Below are 22,211 nucleotides of genomic sequence, written 5' to 3'. Positions count from 1 at the left end.
TTAAAAAGATTTTAGAAAGCAAGTCTGACTGCTGGATACACATTTTGTTCAGATTAGATAATACTTTATACCGATTCTGTCCTCATATTCTTCTTTTTTCTCTTTTAGACAAATACATCTTTAGACTCTTTCTAAATGTCTTCTTTCTTTTCTTTCAGAGATGTGGTATTGGGTTTTCCTATGGGCCCTCTTCTCTTCTCTCTTTGTCCATGGAGCAGCGGGAGTTCTGATGTTTGTGATGCTACAGAGGCACAAACAGGGGAGGCTGATATGTGTGGTCTTGGTGAGCATTGGGTTCCTAGCTTCTGTCACCGGAGCAATGATAACTAGTAAGTGTTATATTGTAAGCACTGCTCTGTATAGATTACTTGGACAACCATACTTGAACCTAATTTTTATGTACTGATTTTGCTTATAGTCACAAGTTTTAGGGTGCTTATTTGAAAGGGGCCGGGCTCTTCTCGGCTATCCGCAGCAGATTTTCCTCGGAGGAATTTACGCAGCGGAAAATCCGCCGCAAGCCCCATTGCAGTCAGTAGGGACTGCGGCAGATTTTGCTATGGACAGCCAAGAAGAGCCCGCCCCTTTCAAATACGCAGCGGAAAACCTGCAAAAACAAAGAGCATGTGAACGCACCCTTAATAAACTTCCATGGGCTGATAAACTGACAACAACTCTCAGCTGAGCACTGTACTAGGTCGTGTCTGGCTTTTCTTAGAGAGTGGCACGAGCAGTGTACTGAGTCTCAGCTTCTGGACCCCCACTGATCGAAACTTCTGAGATTTCACTGTAACATGTCAAAAGTTTTTATAACCCCTCAAGGACTAAGCCCATTTTGGCCTTAAAGGGTAGCTCCCACCATCCTATTTTTTTTTTGCTAGCCCATTATCCCCCCCCCCCCCCCCCCGCGCCTGGTACGGCACTAGCACGTTCCCTCCATCTCCCCCCCCCCCCCCCCCGCCCCGCATACCCCATTCCCTCATTACACTTGCAGTTACTGCAGAGTCCGGCAGCGGGCGTGCAGGGACAGCGGCGGCAACGAGGCGGCGGCGGCGATGTGCGGGAGGAGTGGCCTCCCAGCCAGTGGCCGGGGAGCCAATGCGCTCGCTCCCGCCTGTCTGATTGACAGGCAGGGAGCGAGTGCAGCCTAACTGAAAAAGGACTGATTGCCACTCCAAAATCAGTCCTTTTTCAGTGGCCGGTTTTTAAATGTAAATTAAACCTTTTTAATGAAAAAAATGATAATAAAAGTATATTAGAGATATGTTGTAGTACATAAGTACTACAACATATCAAAAAAAAAATTTGGTGACAGTTCCCATTTAAAGGAGTACTCCGCTGCTCAGCGTTTGGAACAAACTGTTCCGAATGCTGGAGCCGGCACCGTGACATCATAGCCCGCCCCTTCAAGACGTCATGTCCCGCCCCCTCAATGTAAGTCTATAGGAGGGGGCGTGACAGCTGTCACGCCCCCTCCCATAGACTTGCATTGATGGGGCGTGACATCATGAGGGGGCGGGGCTGTGACGTCACCAGCTCCAGCGTTCGGAACAGGCCAATTGTATTTTTGCATTTTCGTTTTTTCCTCCTTACTTTCCAAAAATCATAACCCTTTTATATTTTCATCCACAGACCCATATGAGGGCTTGTTTTTTGCGTCACCAATTTTACTTTGTAATTACATTTATTTTACCATAAAATGTACGGCGCAACCAAAAAAAAATATTATTTATGTGGGAAAATTGAAAAGAAAAGAAAAATGTAACAAATTTTGGAAGGTTTTGTTTCCACGCTGTACACTTTACGGTAAAAATGACATGTTTTCTTTATTCTGTGGGTCAATACAATTTACCCATGTTATATGCCTTTTTATAATTGTACCGCTTTAAGAAAAAAAATCTCAAACTATTTTAACAGAATTAGTATGTGTAAAATTGCTATATTTTGACCACCTGTAACTGTGTAATTTTTCCGTATACGGGGTGGTATGAGGCTAACTTTTTTGCACCATGATCTGTAGTTTTTATCGGTACCACTTTTGCTTATCTTTAATTCTTTATACATTTTTGGGGGATTAAAATGTGGGGGGGGAAAACAGAATTTTGGCCTTTTTTTTTTTTTTTTTTTTTACGTTTACGCCATTTACCGTACAGGATAATTAACAATATATTTTGATAGTTTGGACTTTTGTGCAGGCGGCGATACCAAATATGTTTATTAATTAGTTTTTTTTACCCTTTTGGGGGGTAAAATGGGGAAAAAAGGGACGATTTACATTTTTATTGGGAGAGGGGATTTTTCGCATTTTGTTACTTTTTTTTTTTTTACATTTTTTCCTTTACACTTTTTATGTCCCCATAGGGAACTATTTATAGCAGGTATTTGATTGCGAATACTGTTCAGTGCTATGCATAGGGCATAGCACTGATCAGTATTATCGGCTATCTTCTGCTCTGGCCTGTTCAATCTCAGACCAGAGCAGAAGACCCCTGGAGACAGCTGCAGGTGAGGGGGCCCTTCGGCTGCCATGCTGGATGATCGGATCCCCGCGGCAGCGCTGCGGGAGATCCTATCATCCATTTTAAGTACCGCACTGCCGCAGATGCTGTGATCTGTATTAATCACGGCATCTGAGGGGTTAATGGCGGACATCAGTGTGATCGCTGATGTCCGCCATTACCGGCGGGTCCCTGGCTGCTGATAGCAGCCAGGACCTGACGCGCATGACCTGCTCGCGATCATGTCCATGACGTAAATATGTTATGGTGCGCTAAATACCACCGGACCATGATGTACATTTACGTCAATTGCCGTTAAAGAGTTAAACTTTATGTGTCCTTTAAAAAAAAGTGTCCATCAAGTTCAGCTTCTCACCAATGTAGTTCTTTGGTCTAGATAATAGCATAACAAGACTGGACAATTGATCTTATAGGGGTGGTCCACTTTTGGACTGTGTTTTTTTCAATTTGATGGATTTCCTGAAGATAAAGTGACCAGAGGCTTTCTGTGTTGGGACCAACAGTGACCAGCTATAATCTGTCAGTAACTCTTCAAGAAAGTGTTCCATATCACTGCAGCATCACCTGCACCAGAGAAGATGAAGTTTTGCATAGTTCCCGTTGAAATCAATTGGCTATTCTGTCTGAAAACCAGATTTACCTAGAATTAAATTCTGCACTCAATAATTTGGTGTACAATCACCAGGTGCTAAAAAGTTAAACAGATTTGTAAATTACTTCTATTAAAAAATCTTAATCCTTCCAGTACTTATTAGCTGCTGAATGCTACAGAGGAAATTCTTTTTTTAAATTTTTTTTTTAAATGTCTTTTCTATTTGTCCACAGTGCTCTCTGCTGACACCTCTGTCCATTTTAGGAACTATCCAGAGCAGTGTATGTTTCCTATGGGGATTTTATCCTATGGGGATTTTCCTGACACAGACAGAGGTGTCAGCAGAGAGCACTGTGGACTGACAGAAAAGAAATCCAAGAAGAAAATAATTTCCTCTATAGTATTCAGCAGCTAATACTTACTGGAAAGATTAAGATTTTTTAATAGAAGTAATTTACAAATCTGTTTAACTTTTTGGCACCAGTTGATAAAAAAAAAAAAAAAAAAAGTTTTCCACAGGAGTACCCCTTTAAGGCTTCCTGTCCTGGTGATCATGTAATAACCAGGTGCTGGGTAGCTGCAGGAGCTGGCGGGTCATAGCAGACCCAGATCAGCACTACAGAAACTGGGGCTAATATGTCTGCCCCAATTACAGGAGAAATCTACAATAAATAAAATGTATTATGATGGTAAAAATGCCCTCAAAGGTTTTTTTAGGCCCTTATGGGAAACAATGTGTTAATCAACTGTATCAAAAAACGGAAACAATGTTAATGACATTTTAATCGCAGTTTTGTACTATTAATAAGAAATAATTATAAACAAGACACTTAAACACGTGATGACGCGTGTCTCGGGAACCGCCCAGTTTAGAAGAGGTTTGCTCTGGGGATTTGCTTCTAAACTGGGCGGTTCCCGAGACACGTGTCATCAGAGAGCACTTAGACAGAAAAGAACAACCTTAACTTCAGCAGCTCATAAGTACTGAAAGGATTAAGATTTTTTAATAGAAGTAATATACAAATCTGTTTAACTTTCTGGAGCCAGTTGATATATAAAAAAAAAAAGTTTTTTCCTGGATAACCCCTTTAATACAGCTTGAAACCTGGTGTATCACAGAAAAATATGACACAAAAATTATTTGAATACCCCCCAAAAAAAGAACCTTTCTCACAGTAATACAGCTTTGCTGTGCTTTAACTGCTATTTACTGTACTTGTGTACCATACCTGCATTAAGTCTGAACATGAGTGAACCTTGTGTAATGCCTGACTACTGCTAATCTCTTCCTTTCTATACTGAACACTCCATTAGATTTGACTAATATTGAGAATGGTGTCATTTGCCCTTCCTGTTGGACTCCATATCTGAGAACCAGCATTGGTTTTCTAAACCAGACAACCCTTTTAAGCATAAAAATACAAAATTCTGCTTTTAGTTTAGACTATGCTCATACCCGTAAGGAACATTCACTGTGATGGATGACAGATCCCAATGATTTGTAATGAGTTTTTCAAGTTTCTATCAGATCTCTATTTTTTACAGAAAAGAATAGCACAGCAGTCTGTGCTATTCTGGTTGTCAAAAAGCTATGGGAACCTGATGGATTGGACCCTTGCGGCAATGGATCATAACCTTCAGAACACCCTTCATCCAACCACACTGATTCCTGATTTTAGAACAATAAAATGGATCCTAGTTATATTGAAGCATTGCTCCTGAGAGGAACCGTTAAAAAGTCACTGAGTTTCCAAAAACTTTTGACTTGTCCTAGTTGTGATCAGTCCGGGTCTGGATGCTCTATGTCATGTGACTGAGATTGTCTCATAATATAAGTCTACGGGCCATATTGAGTCACATGTACAGAAAGCAGGGAGAAACAGCGCACTTCTTGCTAGCTCTAGTGAATGGTTGGGGTCTGGACACCCAGATCGAATAAAACTTGATGTGTCCTAGGACAAAAGGCCTGTCACATGAGCCTTAAAAGTGTTTTTTTTTTTTTTTTCACATAACAACAAAAGTGATGTGAAAGGATGAAACCAGCTCTGAAACCAGCAACATTTCTCCATAGACTGTGTTACTTCCTGAAACCAGGAGTTATCATATGTCATTTTTTTTTTTTAACTCTAAGGGTGCATGCACACTACATTTCTTAAGATACGGGACCGTATACAGCTGGGGAAAGGGGGGGCGGAGAGTCGGGGGCGGGGCAAGCGCACGCTGCCGTATGCGGTCCCGTATCTAATGTATTTCAATGAGCGACCGGAGTGAAACGCTGCCTCCGGTCGGCTCCGTTTTGCTCCGTATACGGTTTCCCGACTGGACCTAAAAACGCTGTTGACTACGTTCGTAGGTCCGGCGGGAAACCGTATACGGGCCAAAACGGAGCCGACCGGAGGCAGTGTTTCACTCCGGTCGCTCATTGAAATACATTAGATACGGGACCGCATACGGCAGTGTGCGGTTGCCCTGCCCCCGACATTCCGCCCCCCTCTCCCCAGCCGTATACGGTCCCGTATCTTAAGAAACGTAGTGTGCATGCACCCTAACACTTACCATAGTGTATTTTTTCAGTGTTAATGAAAACAGTACAGTGGTCCCTCAAGTTACAATATTAATCGGTTCCAGGACGACCATTGTATGTTGAGACCATAACGCTATAGAAACCTGGTAATTGGTTCTGGAGCCCCAAAATGTAATCTGAAAATAGGAAATGGTGAAGATTAAAGAAAAATAAGTAGATAACTATTATAGATAAAGCAAATCCTTATATATATAAAAGTAAGAAAGATCTGCTGGGAAAGGAAAATCTCTGTCTAGGTTAGTGTTTTCGAACCAGGTTGCCTCCAGCTGTTGCAAAACTACAACTCCCAGCATGCCCGGACAGCCAACGGCTGTCCGGGCATGCTGGGAGTTGTAGTGTTGCAACAGCTGGAGTCACCCTGGTTGGGAAACAATGGGTTATGTAGAGGACAGGAGCTTCTTCAGGGTCCTATACAGAACACACAGTGTCCCAAATGGAGCCGCCTTACTTGGTGTCAAGGAGCAGCGAACCCTGGCACAGGTAAGGAGTAGTACAGAACTTGTAGTTCCTCCCTGTACTGTAGGGGGCGCTACCAGACACCAGTCACTGCATACACTTCAGTAATAGAGGTGATTTACCAGTAAAATGCCCATTCTGATTGGTCAGTTCCTCCAGTTGAGACATGTTGCACAGATCTGGACTGTCCCCATTATTGTATGTTGAGTCTGGTTTCAAGTTACAATGGTCCAGAAAAAAAACATTGTATGCTGAAACTATTGTATGTTGAGGCCATTGTAAGTTGAGGGATCACTGTATTCTATTGCCACCCCAGTGAATGATTAGAATGTTGGCCAGTTGTAACATGTTTACCTAGTGATGTCATATCAAGTCTACTTCAGTGATTTTCATTTTTCACAGAGATTCTCTAAATTTAGTCTATAGACATGAAAAAACTCAGTGAGGGGGTACTGGGTATGTTCAATGCTTTGATCTGTGAAAGCATCCCAAATAATCATGAGGTGTATGGGCAATTTTTATAGGTAGCCAATAATGAATGTTGTTGGAAAGAAGTTAGGGCAACAAGATGAGACAATCTTATGTCCACAGTGCCACACATTCATTTTGGATTCCCCCCCACTGTATCTTATTTTCAACAAATTTTTACGGTAAAATCTGCAATGGCTTGGCTGGATGAGGCAGCTGGGAATAGACGCAAAACTACAATGAGGGATTGGAAAGATTGTATACATTGGTCATTATTCTTCTCAAATGGAAATTTACAAGTGGTTCAAAACACATTTATATAATCCTCCTTTTTCGTTTGTGTATTCAGTGTTGCATTCACAGTTGTTGAATTGTAATGTCTGGAAACAAGTACAGTTAAAGTCTTAAACTTGAGCTCGGTGACTCACACATTAGCTAAAAAAAATCCACTTTCCCCCCACTTCTATTCTAAAAATAAGTAGGTTTCAGCAGCACTGATTTCCTTCTGTCGTCATAAAATGAACTTTAAACAATGAAGGACTGTAATAGATATACATATATATGGAGAGAGGGAGAGAGTATCTAACACAGTGGTTCTCAACCTTTTTTGCCTAAGTACCTCTTTACAGCCCATTCCCAAAAAATGGTACCCTCATATTAGAGACATTTAGAAATGATTATAGTATAATTCATATGCTTTACTTTCCTCTATAACAGGCCCCCTGTTCCTCTCCCTATATCCCCAGTCCCACGATTTACAGGTGACATCTTCTCTAACAGGAGTTTGCTTTTCTTTTCTTCACTATCTGGCCTAGACTGCCATTAAGATTTCTCCCATACAAGACTTCTCCACAGAACCAGCCAAACAAACATTTTTGGCTCCTTTCTGCAGTACAATACTTACCTATTTACAAACTCCCCATGTTTATTGTCATGCACAGTAATAGTACCCGCTTTGCGTCCCCATAAAGTTATTAGGCCCCCTCTGTGTAAAGTTATTAGGCCCCCCACTGCCCCCATATATAGTTGCAGGCTGCCATACTGTCCTGCTTTGGTGCACGGACAGCCAAAGGGCATGCTGGGAGTTGCAGTAGTGTGCTTCCAGGTGTTGCATAACTACAAGTCCCAGTATGCCCTTCAGCTGTAAGTGCATGCTGAGAGTTGTAGTTTTTCAACAGTTGAAGGCACACTGTTGCAAAACACTGAGTTTGTTACATAACTCAGTATTTCACAACCAGTGTGCCTCCAGCTGTTGCAAACTATAACTCCCAGCATGCACTGATAGACCATACATGCTGGGAGTTGTAGTTTTGCAACAGCTGGAGGCACACTGATTGCGAAACACTGAGTTAAGTAACAGACTCCCAGTGTTTTGCAACTAGTGTGCCTCCAGTTGTTGCATAACTACAACCCCAGCATGCACGGAAACCAAAGGGCTTGCTGGGAGTTTTAGTAGTATGCCTCCGGCTGTTGCATAACTATAAGCCCCAGCATGGCCTTCGGGTGTCACTGCATGCTGAGAGTTGTAGCTTTTTGCAACAGCTGAAGGCACACTGGTTGCGAAACACTGAGTTAAGTAACAAACTCTTAGTGTTTTGCAACCAGTGTGCCTCAAGCTGTTGCATAACTACAACCCCAGCATGCACGAAAACCAAAGGGCATGTTGGGAGTTGTAGTTTAGCAACAGCTGGAGGTTTGCCCCCCCCCCCCCCCCATGTGAATGTACAGGGTACATTTACACGGGTGGGTTTACAGTGAGTTTCTCGCTGCAAGTTTGACATGCAATAAACATGCAATTCAGACTGTGTTTCAGGTGTAAATAAATATCCAAGAACTATCCAAAGAGTCACACCGAGATCAGAAATGATAAAGCAGTGTACAATCTTTATTAGCAATAGTGAATAGTTAAAAACAATTAAAAGGAACAGGAACAGACAGACTACTGAGGTGTCCAGTTACATGGGTAAAATATCTTAGTAAAGTGCACACTAGCCCAGAAATAAAGGAGGCCCACAAAAGGTACAAAATACAAAGGTTCAGTTTATAAAGTGCTATTTGATTGGTAGAGGCAACAGAAGTATTAAGGGCTGATGCACTGCAAAAAGACCGCAGCTTGTCCAACTACTCCTGTGAAAAAATGCCTAAAAGTGTATCCAGCCAGCAGCACACACAAAGTGAACCATGCGGACGTCTTACTCCACTCCAGGACACCACCCCCAACGTTGTCTCGCCAAGAGGCTTCTTTAGGGAATGTCACGCCCCCTCCCATAGGCTTACATTGAGGGGGCAGAGCATGACGTCACACACGGGGGCAGAGCCGTGATGTCGCAACACTCCGTCCCCGTGATCGACAGTAATCAGACCCGGAGCGAACATGCTCCGGGGACTGATTCTAACGAGGTGCTGCGTGCAAGATCACGGGGGTCCCCAGCGGCGGGACCCCCGTGATCAGGCATCTTATCCCCTATCCTTTGGATAGGGGATAAGATGTCTTAGCGCCGGAATACCCCTTTAACACCCCACAGGTGTTTGACAATTTTCGTTAAAGTTGGATGGGAAAATGAGGAAAAAAAATGTTTTCACTAAAATGCTGGTGTTACCCTACATTTTTCATTTTCACAAGGGAAAATAGGGAAAAAAGCCCCCCAAAATGTGTAAGAACATACCCCATATATGGATGTAAAGTGCTCTGCGGGCGCACTACAATGCTCAGAAGAGAAGGAGCGCCATTGGGCTTTTGGAGAGAAAATTTGTCCGGAATTGAAGGCCACGTGTGTTTACAAAGCCCCATGGTGCCAGAACAATGGACCCCCCCCCCCCCCCACATGTGACCCGATTTTCGAAACTACACCCCTCCCAGAAAGTAATAAAGGGTGCAGTGAGCATTTAAACCCCACAGGTGTCTGACAAATTTTTTGGAACAGTGGTCCGTGAAAATGAAAAATTTTATTTTTCATTTGCACAGCCTACTGTTCCAAAGATCTGTCAAAAACAGTGGGGTGTAAATGCTCACTGCACCCCTTATTGAATTCTGTGAGGGTATAGTTGGGTATAGTTTACAAAATGGGGTCACATGTCTACTGTTGTGGCACAATGGGGGGCTTTGTAAACGCACATGGCCCCCAACTTCCATTCCAAACAAATTCTATATCCAAAAGCTCAATGGCACTCCTTCTCTTCTGAGCATTGTAGTTTGCCTGCACAGCTTTTAACAGATGGGGATACAAATTTTGGGGGGCATTTTCTCCTATTACCCCTCGTAAAATTTTAAAATTTGGGGGAAAAACAGCATTTTGGTGAAAAAAAATATTTACACATCCAACGAAAAGTCGTCAAACACCTGTAGAGTGTTAAGGCTCACTGTACCCCTTGTTACGTTCCTTGAGGGGTGTAGTTTCCAAAATAGTATGCCATTTTTCTGCTGTTCTGGTACCATAGGGGCTTCCTAAATGCGACATGCCCCCCAAAAACCATTTCAGCGAAATTTGCTTTCCAAAAGCCCAATGTGACTCCTTCCCTTCTGAGCATTGTAGTTCACCAGCAGAGCACATGACGTCCACACATGGGGTATTTCCATACTCATTTTTTTTTTTTTCATTTACACATCTGAAGGGTAGCTCCCACCATCCTATTTTTTTTTCTGTCCCTGCATATTGCCAATCTATCCCTAACCCCCTCCCTGCTTTTAATTTTTATTTTTACTATATTAAAAATAACTTTTTCTGCCTGGTAGTGTGCTCACTACCAGGCAGACTTCCCCAGCAGGCACCACGTCACTGATGCCTGCTGGGGGGGACTTCCGCCCTTAGTTCATCTACACAGGGTGCCTACAGCTGTTTCACCACTACAACTCCCAGCTTGCCCTGACATCTATTGGCTGTCAGGGCATGCTGGGAATTGTAGTATTGAAACAGCTGGAGGCACCCTGTGTAGATAAACTATTAGCTAGTTACATGCGGCGCTACAGCGCTAGCCCGTTCCCTCCATCACAAACTTTATTTTTTTATATATTGTAGTACTTATGTACTACAACATATCTATAATATACTTTTATTATTATTTTTTTATTAAAATGGTTTAATTTACATTTGAAAACCGGCCACTAGAGGTCTCCCTCCTAGTGGCCGGCTTCAGCCTGGCGTGACGTCACGCCTGAAAAAGGACTGATTTTGGCCTGGCAATCAGCCCTTTTTAAGTTAGGCTGCACTCGCTCCCTGCCTGTCAATCAGACAGGCGGGAGTGAGCGCATTGGCTCCCCGGCCACTGGCTGGGAGGCCACTCCTCCCACACATCGCCGCCGCCTCGTCGCCGCCGCTGTCCCTGCACGCCCGTTGCCGGACTCTGCAGTAAGTGTAATGAGGGAACGGGGTAAGCGGGAGGGGGGTTTGTGATGGAGGGAACGGGGTATGCGGGGCGTGACGTCACGCCAGGCTGCAGCTGGCCACTAGGAGGGAGACCCCTAGTGGACGGTTTACAAATGTAAATTAAACCATTTTAATAAAAAAAAACAAATAAAAGTATATTAGAGATATGTTGTAGTACATAAGTACTACAATATATCAAAAAATAAAGTTGTGACAGTGCCCATTTAATAAAAAGTCATCAAAAACCTGTGGGGTGTTAAGGCCCTCTGTACCCCTTGTAACGTTCCTTAAGGGGTGTAGTTTCCAAGGTAGTATGCCATTTGTTTTTTGTTTTTCTGCTGTTCTGGCACCATAGGGGCTTCCTAAATGTGATATGCCCCCCAAAAACCATTTCAGCAAAATTCACTCTCCAAAATCCCATTGTTGCTCCTTCCCTTCTGAGCCCTCTAGTGCACCCACAGAACACTGCACATACACCTATGAGGTATTTCCTTACTCAAGAGAAATTGGGTTACAAATTTTGGGGGGATTTCTCTCCTTTTACCCCTTGTAAAAATTCAAAAAATGGCTCTACAAGAACACGCGAGTGTAAAAAATGAAAATTTTTGAATGTTCTCCTTCACTTTGCTGCTATTCTTGTGAAACACCTAAAGGGTTAACAAACTTCTGAATGTCATTTTGAATGCTTTGAGGGGTGCAGTTTCTATAATTGGTAATTTATAGGGTATTTCTCACAGAAAAGCCCCTCAAATCCACTTCAAACTTAACAGATATAGAATTTTTCGTAAAAAAAACACTTGTAATATTTTAATAGATGCTGCTGTTTTTATGTTGTGATTTTTTTTATAAGTGGTTTTTATACAATTCTTTGCTGCTATTTCCGTTGTTTATCCTGTTTGGAATGATTCCTAACCTGTTATTCCACACTGTCGTCATTTCCGTTGCTAGTCATGTGTTTTACAATCTGTGCCTCTCCCCTATATAAACCGGCTTTTTAGCTTTACCTGCATGCCTGATGAAAGGGCCACCCCGGCCCTGAAATGCATTGTATGTATTTAATAAAATTCTACAAGTTATCCATTGCGGTTCCTACCTTGTTCTTGTGATATTTGGCAGCGCGGGGGTACTTCCAAACCATTCTATTGTGCTCTCTTAAGGTGAAAATGGGCTGAGTCCCTAAGGGGTTAATGAACTGGAGGTCCCTAGTGCCAGCAGCACTCATGCAGGCCCAGATCATGACACTCCCACTACTATTCTTAACTATAGGCAGGACACAGTTGTCTTTTTACTCCTCACCAGGTTGTCACCACACACACTTGACACTATCTGAACCAAATAAGTTTATCTTGGTCTCATTGGACCACAGGACATGGTTCCAGTAATCCTTAGCTTAGTCTGCTGGTCTTCAGTGCATTTTATTTAGAAGAGGCTTCCTTCTGGGACAACAGCCATGCAGAACAATTTAAAGGGGTACACTCCTGGAAAAAAAATTTTTTTAACCCCTTAAGGACACAGCCCATTTTGACCTTAACCTCTTAAGGACACAGGGCGTACCTGTACGCCCTGCGCCCGGTCCCGGTATTTAAAACGGCGTGACCCCGCATCATATCGTGTCAATTCCAGCTGCTAATGATAGCCAGGACCCTGGGCTAATAGCGCGTGGCACAGATCATTGTGCCGCACGCTATTAACCCTTCAGACATGGCAATCAAAGTTGATTGCCGCATCTAAAACGAAAGTAAAAGCTTCCCGGTAGCTCAGTCAGGATGATCGGGACTATCATGATAAAATCGCGATGTCTCGATCAGCTAGGATGCGAGTGGAGGCCCGCTTACCTTGTTCCGTCACGTCCGATCGGCGTTTGATTGCTCCAAGCCTGAGCTACAGACTTGAGCAATCGAGCACCTAGAACGCTGATCCATGCAAAGCTATGGCTTTGCAGGGGTCAGTGTAAAAGATCAGTGTGTGCAGTGTTAAAGCCCCCCTATGGGAGCTATAACACTGCAAAAAAAAGTTAATAAAGGTTATTTAACCCCTTCCCTAATAAAAGTTTGAATGACCCCCCTTTTCCCATAAAAAAAAAAAAAAACAACTGTGTAAATAAAAATAAACATATGTGGTATTGCCGCGTGCGTAAATGTCAGAACCATAAAAATATATATCGTTAATTAAACTGCACGGTCAAAGTCCAAAATAGCGTATTTTTGGTCACTTTTTATATCATGAAAAAATGAATAAAAAGCGATCAAAAAGTCAGATCAATACAAAAATGGAACCGATAAAAACTTCAGAAAACGACGCAGAAAATGAGCCCTCATACCGGCCCGTATGCAGAAAAATAAAGTTATAGCAATTTTGGTAAAATGACTTATGTGACTGCAAAGTAGAATTGGTGCGCAAAAAATAAGCCATCATATGAAATTTTATGTGCATAATTGAAAGTGTTATGATTTTTAGAAGGTGATGAGGAAAAAATGAAAATGCAAAAACGGAAAAACGCCGAGCCCTTAAGGGGTTAAGGACACAGCCAATTTTATTTTTGCGTTTTAGTTTTTTCCTCCTCTCCTTCTAAAATTCATAACTCTTTTAATAATTCCATTTACAGACCCATATGAGGGCTTGTTTTTTGCATGACCAAATGTACTTTGTAATGACATCACTCATTTTACCCTAAAATGTATGCTAAACGCAAAAAAATATTTTTTGTGTAAGGAAATTTAAACGAAAATCCAATTTTGGGGGGTTTTGTTTTCGCGTTGTACATTTTGCGGTAAAAATTACATGTTTTCTTTATTCTCTGGGTCAATTCAATTAAAATGATACCCATGGTTCCATACTTTTCTATTATTGCACTGCTGTTAAAAAATCTCAAACTTTTTTTTACAAAATCAGTATGTTTAAAATTGCCCACCTCTAACTTTCTTATTTTTCCGTATTCAGGAATGTGTTAGGGCTATGCGTCATGATCTGTAGTTTGTTTTGGTACCATGTTTGCGTATATATTACTTTTTGATAGTTTTTTATTAATTTTTTTAGCAGTTTGATGTGACAAAAAAGCTGAAATTTTTGACTTTTTTTTCTTTTTTACATTAACGCCGTTTGCCATATGGGATCATTAACATTATATATTTAAAGTTAGGACATTTACGCATGCAGCAATACCAAATGTGTTTATTATTTATCTTTTTTTTTACGCTTTTTCATTTAAATTTTTTTTCAAATTCAAAAAGGTTTTTATTCAAAAAATAAGTGAACATAAAGAAAGACAGCAATACAGTAACAATCAAGCCCTACAGCCAGGTAAGGCCGGTCATACAGGGGGCTACAAATCACAACGATGTAGAAAAACATAGGCAGAAGCAAGTGCACCAAACAGTCCTCAAGGGACGGCACCTATATAAAAAAAACATGACGGAAATTAGAATACAGTATAACCGTGAGCAATTATATGTAAATAAACCATAAACTATTTTTTTTACATGGGAAAAGGGGGGGGTGATTCAAACTTTTATTAGGGAAGGGGTTAAATGATCTTTCTAAACTTTTTTTTTCACTTTTTTTTTTTTTGCAGTGTTATAGCTCCCATAGGGGGCTATTACACTGCACACACTGATTTTTTACATTGATCAATGGTTTCTCGTAGGAAACCATTGATAAATGATTCTGCCGCTTGACTGCTCATGCCTGGATCTAAGGCAGCGATTGGACACCAGGAGGCAAGGTAAGGGACCCTCCTGCTGTCCAACAGCTGTTCAGGATGCCGCGATTTCACCGTGGTGATCCCGAACAGCCTGAGCTAACCGGCAATGTTTAGGAGAGAGACAGCCATGCAGCGGAGCATGAAGAGGACAGTCCGGAGCGGCAGGGACAGATGAGTGACACTTACAGGGGCACATGGGGCAGATTAAGCGGCTATCTGGCGGCAGCTGAAGTAGTCTGCGCTGCCGGATAGTCGTTTATGTGAAGGCCCTGACATACAAAAGCATCGTATGTTGATGCTGCCTTCAATATGTGATGGCCTCTGAGAGGCCATCATATGTTGAAATGATCGTATGTCGGGGCCATCGTGAGTCAGGGGGTCACTGTAGTCAGTACTCCATGCTGTCTTTGACCACAGAATGAAGTAGGTTTAAATTCAATCAAAGTCCCCTGATGGGAGACATTCGAAATATGTTGTCACTATGTGACCCCTGCAAAATGCTCCAGTAAGAAACCCTATCAGAGCTGCTGAATAAAGACCCAGAAATGGTGGAGGTGCAATAGACATCACTTATCTAGATTTCAGTAAGGTATTTGATACCTCCCAATAAACTGCAGTCATTGAGCTTGGACTCCCATATTGTTGAGTGGATTAGGCAGTGGCAGAGGTGGAGACAAGAGAGGGTTGTCAATGGAGAATATTCAGAGCAAGGTCTTGTTACCAGTGGGATACCTCAGGCATCTGTATCCCACTGGTAACAATATGTATCCCACTGGTAATAATATCTTTATTAGTGATATTGCAGAACGTCTTGATGGTAAGGTGTTGGTCTTTTTGCTGATGATACAAAGATATGTAACAGGGTTGATGTTCCTGGAGGGATATGCCAAATGGAAAAGGATTTGGGTAAACTAAAAGATTGGTCAGAACTCTGGCAACTAACATTTTATGTGGATAAGTGGAAGATAATGCACCTGGGGCGTAGACTATAGAGTATAGACTGTGTGATACAGTCCTTACCTCAGTATCTGAGGAAAGGGAATTAGGGGTCATTATTTCAGAAGACTTAAAGATAGGCAGACAAAGCCATAGAGCAGCAGGAAATGCTAGCAGAATGCTTGGATGTATAGGGAGAGGTATTAGCAGTAGAAGGAGGGAAGTGCTCATGCCGCTGTACAGAATACTGGTGAGACCTCACTTGCGCTATTATTTGCGGTACTGGAGGCCGTATCTCCAGAAAGATATAGAAATTTTGGAGACCGGTCAGAGAAGAATGGCTCTTATCTGCCGACACATTCTATGTTTCTAAATAAAGCAGTCTATATACAACAGCCTTACTTCTCCCTACTGTGGTACTTACTGGCTACTTGAGATAGATGGCCTTCCATTTATATGTTGATTAATAATACTTTATCTCTTTACAGGTGCAGCAGTTGCAGGCATTTATCAAGTTGCAGGAAAGAACATGGCACCCCTAGAAGCTTTAGTGTTTGGCGTTGGACAGACAGTGCTGACTGTAATCATTTCATTTTCACGTGTTATTGCCACACTATGAGACTAGTGGAAGAATGCGAAAGAATGGTTCCAAATGGATCTGTTTAAAAGGAAAGCAACTGCACATCTTTTGTTATGTACATAATGTTGTAGTGCACACCACTACCCATTGTGTAATCATAAATAATGATAATTTGGAGAGTGACCCGCAGCAGAACTTCATATTTAAGGGGGAAGATCATCTCTTCAGAAAAAGTGGCTTCCGATTGCTAAGCTGTTGCACTAATAAATTGTCTAGCACCTCACGTGCCTCAGTCACAGGCAAGGAGCAGTACATTTTCTACAGTGCGGTAGGAAGGAGCACCTTGCTGAACTAGTTTGGCCATTTAGTCCTCTAGTGATGTGAGCATGGCAGTGGCGTACAGTGTTCTCCTTACGATAAAATTGAGATGAGATTTTTGATTTGGATACCAAATAGTCACATAATCTTTTTGGGAGTAATCTGATCATCAGATATTTACTACAAGAGGTTCTTCTGAGGTACACTGACATTGAAGAGCCCAGGACACTGTACCACTGTTGTGGATAAAAGGCAATGGCTTGTATGTGCCAAATTGTTTTTCTATGTCATTTTTTATGATTTTCATTTTCGATGATGACTTGCTGATTATTGGTGATATGATTGTTTGAAAGTGATAAGTATCAAGCAGTATTTCACATCATTGTCAACCTTGAAACTTGTCTGAAAAATAAGTAAAAATGTTTCATGACTTTAGTTAAAATTCATCTGATAGAATTTATCAGTATATTGCACTGGTATGTAGCAGCATAGTGACTAGAACTGCTAGGATTACGAACAAAGGCTCAGATCCCATACATTTAAACCTTTGCATTCATAGGTTGACAAACAACTTTCCGTTTTCTCCATTCTTAGCAAAGAACATTATACGATCATTATAAATGTGAATACTATCCTCGAAGCTTTGATTCCTATAAGTGTAACGTGTGTTTTACACTTTATTTTCATTTGTATGAAGGGATGAGATCAAGAAACTTTGTTTTTAGATGCTATCTCCAGCCATGAGTCTGCAGAAACAATAATATAGATCCAGCTCATGAAATTGTAAAACGTAAGGAAAATGTGCTGATGAGCATTGTGCACTATTAATATATCACAATGATATTTGCCATTCTTACTATATATCCTCTCTGAGGTTCTCTAAATGCATGTTTAACAAAATGCCTGTTTTATATGCTGTTACTGCCAGTATTTAATTCAAAATAAGATGACAGTGCTACATACAGTACTATAATGATTGAAAATGTATGTTTACCTAGAAATTGCCCTTTACATGTTACATATAGTATAGTTTATGTCATAAAACATTTTTTCTAGTGCACGACATCTTGTAGTGATCCTGACATACTCCATGTTTTGGAGTCCAGAATGATCCTGCAGGCTTTGGAGAACAAATCTTCCAGCATTCTTTGCCTGCTCTGGCTTGGTATGCATTCTACTTAAGGCTCAGTTAAACTCCTTGTAGACAGTTTCCAATAACCTATATTATATGTAGTCCTAGGTTATCATACAAAAGTTATCAAGTAAAACCTAAGTAATGTAGAGACATTTAGCTTTATATAGAATGTTTGTGTGTGCATGTTTATGAGGAAATAGGGAGAGATAGCTGCTGACTGATGCAGATGATGTGTATGTCATATGTAATGCCAGTGTTAGATGTGTATGTACCATGTGATTTTTGCCCCACACAAAGACCCATCTCTACGTTAAAAGCCTAAAGGAAATGGTGACTGGAAAGGCATAAGTGTTCTCTTTATTCTGTTGATAACTGAAGGTTCCAGCTCCCAGACCCTTCCTGTTCATATCTTCTGACAATCCTGTGAGACTTGTTAGAGAGTTGCTAAAATTGGAGAATTGCTTTCTATACTGGATTAAATATGGAGGATGTATGTAACGTAAAGCCTAAAGGGGGTATTTATTGAAACCAGCATCTCAGATGCCAGTAGGGTTGCCACCCAGCCTGTATTTTACCAGCACAGCCGGTATTTTAATGCATCTGCAGGTAATTTTGTAGAAAAAATATGCAAAAGCCGGTATTTATTAGTAAAGAGCCCCTGGCCACTGCGGACAGAATCAAATGATGCACCCTTAGCCCCACTGCCCTGGCCCTACAAAAGAGTATAGCAGGGGGAGGGGGGGGGAATCAAAATGGTTAAATGGTTATGGCACAGATTGGTGGGAAGGGGCGATAAATCAATTGGAATGGTTATGATATGGGATTCAGAGCGGGGAGGGATCAATTGAAATGAGTAAAAGAGTATGGCAAGGAGGGAATGAACTGGAATGATGGCACAGGGGGGATGAATATGATGTCACGCATATATAATTAATCATGCAAATTAGAATGGCAGGTATTTTGGGGCAAGAAAGGTGCCAACCCTAGATGCCACTCTTAAAGAGGACCAGTGGCAAGCCCAAAAGAAATAAGATTACATTATTATTAAAATGCTTAGGGTACACTGGTCAAACACTTTTTTTGACGGTCTCTTGCCTTTCATTTCCTGGCAATTCAGAGAATTAGTCAGATTGGGGTGAACCTAATTTTAATAATAGGAGTGAGTATTAGGCCATGAACGTGATTATACAGTCAGGGAGTATGTATTAAGTATACACGCCCTTCAGTGTAAAGCATAGCCACACCCTGACCTACCTATCACCTGATATTCTCTCCCATTATTAAAATTAGTCAGTCAAATGTTGTGAGGTGTTCCCAATATATGTGACTAGTATCCACCAAAAGTGGCTCAAAGAAGGACAACTAGTAATAGTGTCAGGGGTGACCAAGGCTTATTGATACAAGTAGGGAACAAAGGCTAGCCTATCTAGCGCAGTGCCACAGAAGAGCTTCTGCATCACAAATTACTGAAAATTTTACTGTTGGCTGTGCTAGAATAAAGAAAGAATACATAGTTCATGGGGTTGCGTAACACACAGTATTATTCAGGCAGTTTTGATGGTATGATTGATTATTGTAGACAGGGGAAAATGTAGGAATACCTGAGCAGAAGAAAAGTTGACCAGTTGCCCATAGCAACCATTAAGATCTCTTCTTTCACTTTTAAAAAGGCCTCTGAGAGATAAAAGAAGCAATCTGATTAGTTACTATGGTCAACTGGTCAACTTTTCCCCTGCACAAGTTTTGATAAATATCCCTCATAAGACATTGTAGTTCTAAAACGTTGATGTACCATTATATCAGTGGTCGCTGGAATATATTAGATATTTTATTATTGAACAACTTCAGTGTTCTCTGTCAATCTGAAATGTTAATAAACCTTAAATAGGCACTGTCGTTGAAATAGGCACTGACAAGCTTTGTATAGTACAAGTGAATCTAAGAAACTTATAGTAATATATGTTAGACAAAAATGTTTCTTTTTCTTGTTTTTAAACATTTTCCCTCCCTCTCCTGCTTCTTAAATTGTCTTCTCTGAAAATCAGCTCAGCTTTGTCCTGTCTCTGCAAGACAAGCAATACAAGTCTATGAAGGGGGAGGAGGGAGCTCCAACCACCAGCTCTGGGAGAACTGCAAATATAGATGAAGCCTGCAGAGCAGAAATCTGCTAAGAGATACCATATAAAAGTTATATAATGGCGAGAAATGGTGCTGCTCCTCATGTACACACACATGGCAGCTTATCCTGAAAAGTCACCATGTATACCTTAAACCTGAATATTTAGAGAGAAAAAAAAGGTTTCGGCTTTTGTAGGAAGAATATGTGTGCACAATTATTGGGCAAATGTTAGTGTGCTTAATTTTTATGCAACTAACTGAAAAGCAAAAAATATCCCATCTCACTTGTTTATTTTTATGTGTTAACTACTTTAGGACATGGACCATGTTGGCCTTCCGGATACAGGCAATTTTCATTTTTGTGTTTTCATTTTTTCCTCCTTGTCTTTTATCTACAGAATCTATTTGAGGGCTTGCTTTTCACACAACCAATTGTACTTTTAATGAGACCTTTCATTTTACAACAAAATGTACGGTGGGAAAAAAAACAAAACAATTTTGCACATTTTGGGGGACTTTGTTTTTATTTAGTGCACTTTATGGTAAAAATTACATAAAAAATTCTCTTAATTCTGTAAGTCAATACAATTAAAACAATACTGATTTTCTATAGTTTTTCACTAGTTTTTCTATAGTTAATTTTTTTTTTCATTTTACCTCTTTTTACAAAAATCTGTATGCTTAAAATTTTCCAGTTTTGACCCATATAACTTTTGATTTTTTTTGGATATGGGGCTGTAATCTGCAGTTTTTATTCATAGCATTTTTGTTTTGGTGGAACTTTTTGATCACTTTTTATAAATTTTCTTCTGATATGTGATGTGACCAAAAATCAGCATTTTTGGTGTTTAGCATTTTAAAACGTTTATAATATTCATGCATTTATGTTGATCATCAACTTATTTTAACAGTTCAGGCAATTCTGGAGGCAGCAATACCAGATATGTTTATTTTTTTTGTCAAATAAGAAAAGGATGGTGATATATTAAAAAATATATAATAATTATTTATTTTACCCTTTTTAAGTCCCCATAGGACTTTTATATGCAGTCATTAGCATAGCATAGCATTGGATAGCAGTGAACAGTAAGATCGGGGCTTCACTGATACAGCCTGACTCTGCCAGACTGCATCATTAGAGCGTTGATTTCATACACTCATGTTGCAAGGGGTCCGATAAGCATCTTCCATTATTCCTTTAGATGCGGTGATCGGCTTTGATCATGGCATCTAAAGGAATAATGAATGATATCGTCCCTCACCACCTATAAAGCAAGCGCAGCTCCTCCTCTTGTTTCATAGATATGTATTGACGCAAATACATATATGCCCTTGGTTGCTAACTGACTGATCAGGGCAATGTCCGGCATTAACCCTTTAGATTGCGGTGTCTAAATGCGGTAAATTTCATTTCCGGCTAGCTTAGTGAGCTGATTGGGACCACCGGGTCAAAATAGCAGGGTCCCGATTAGCAAAGAGGATGGCGGAAGGTCCCTTACCTGGATTCTCGCCATCCGATCCCGGCTCCCTTACTACAGGGAGCCATGGCAGCCTGTAGTAATGGTGCGCCAATAACACTGATAAATGCTGTTCTGTCGAACAGTATTGTTCAGTGTTTGCAATCTGAAGATTGCAAGTTATAGTCCCCTAAAGGGACTGAAAAATAGTTTAAAAAAAAGTTTACAATTTCTTTTTTTAAATGTGAATAAGCCTCTCCCCTTGTAAAAGTTTTAATCGCTCCCCTTTTCCAATTCTAAAAATAAAAACATGTAAACAAAAATGGTATCACGGTGTGTGAAAATGTCCTGGTAAAAAATATTGTTATGCCATGGTCAATGGCATACACGTAAAAAAAAAAAAGGCCATAATTGTGTATTTTTGGTCACTTCATATACCATAAAAAAATGAATAAAAAACAATCAAAAAGTCCCATCAAAACAAAAATTATGCTGATAAAAACTACAATTGAAGTAGCACAGGTCTCGGTATTCAAGCAGCAAACTTCCAATTCTTTGCAAAAAGCTGTTGTCTTTTTATTGGTTACCAGCAGTGCAACATTTCGGCTATACCTTAGCCTTTTTCAAGGCTATGGTATAGCCGAAACGTTGCATTGCTGGAAACCAATAAGAAGACAACAGCTTTTTTCAAAGAATTGGGAGTCTGCTGCTTGAATGCTTTGGCCTGTGCTACTTCAATTGTCTGTGATCCGGACTGGCTGTCTGGACGGTCACTTGCATAGTGGCAGGGACTGGTGCTGTCCTATACTTCTTCCAGATGATAAAAAATGCAGATCACAGCACATTAAATGAACTCTCCTATAGCCCCCATATACAGAAAAATAAATAGTTATAGGGGTCAAAAGAAGACAATTTTAAACATACTTATTTTGGTACAAAACATAAGAATCTTTTTTTAAATAGGGAAATAAAACAAAACCTATA

The 22,211-nt window shown here is 40.7% G+C and overlaps 1 protein-coding gene across 1 annotated transcript in view; it reads left to right on the top strand.

Moving 5' to 3' along the window:
- TMEM170B (transmembrane protein 170B) overlaps positions 1-21,770 on the top strand; it is a 39,006-nt gene extending 17,236 nt beyond the window's left edge. Inside the window, exons 2-3 of the mRNA XM_056521178.1 lie at positions 159-329; positions 16,108-21,770. Of these exons, the coding sequence (XP_056377153.1) occupies positions 159-329; positions 16,108-16,238 (302 nt within the window). The 3' untranslated portion in view covers positions 16,239-21,770. The remainder of the gene's footprint in view (positions 1-158; positions 330-16,107) is intronic.
- The last annotated feature ends 441 nt before the right edge of the window (positions 21,771-22,211 follow it).

The sequence above is a fragment of the Hyla sarda genome, chromosome 5 (genome assembly GCF_029499605.1).
Source record: "Hyla sarda isolate aHylSar1 chromosome 5, aHylSar1.hap1, whole genome shotgun sequence".
Taxonomy (NCBI): domain Eukaryota; kingdom Metazoa; phylum Chordata; class Amphibia; order Anura; family Hylidae; genus Hyla; species Hyla sarda.
This window is presented reverse-complemented; position numbering and strand designations above follow the sequence as displayed.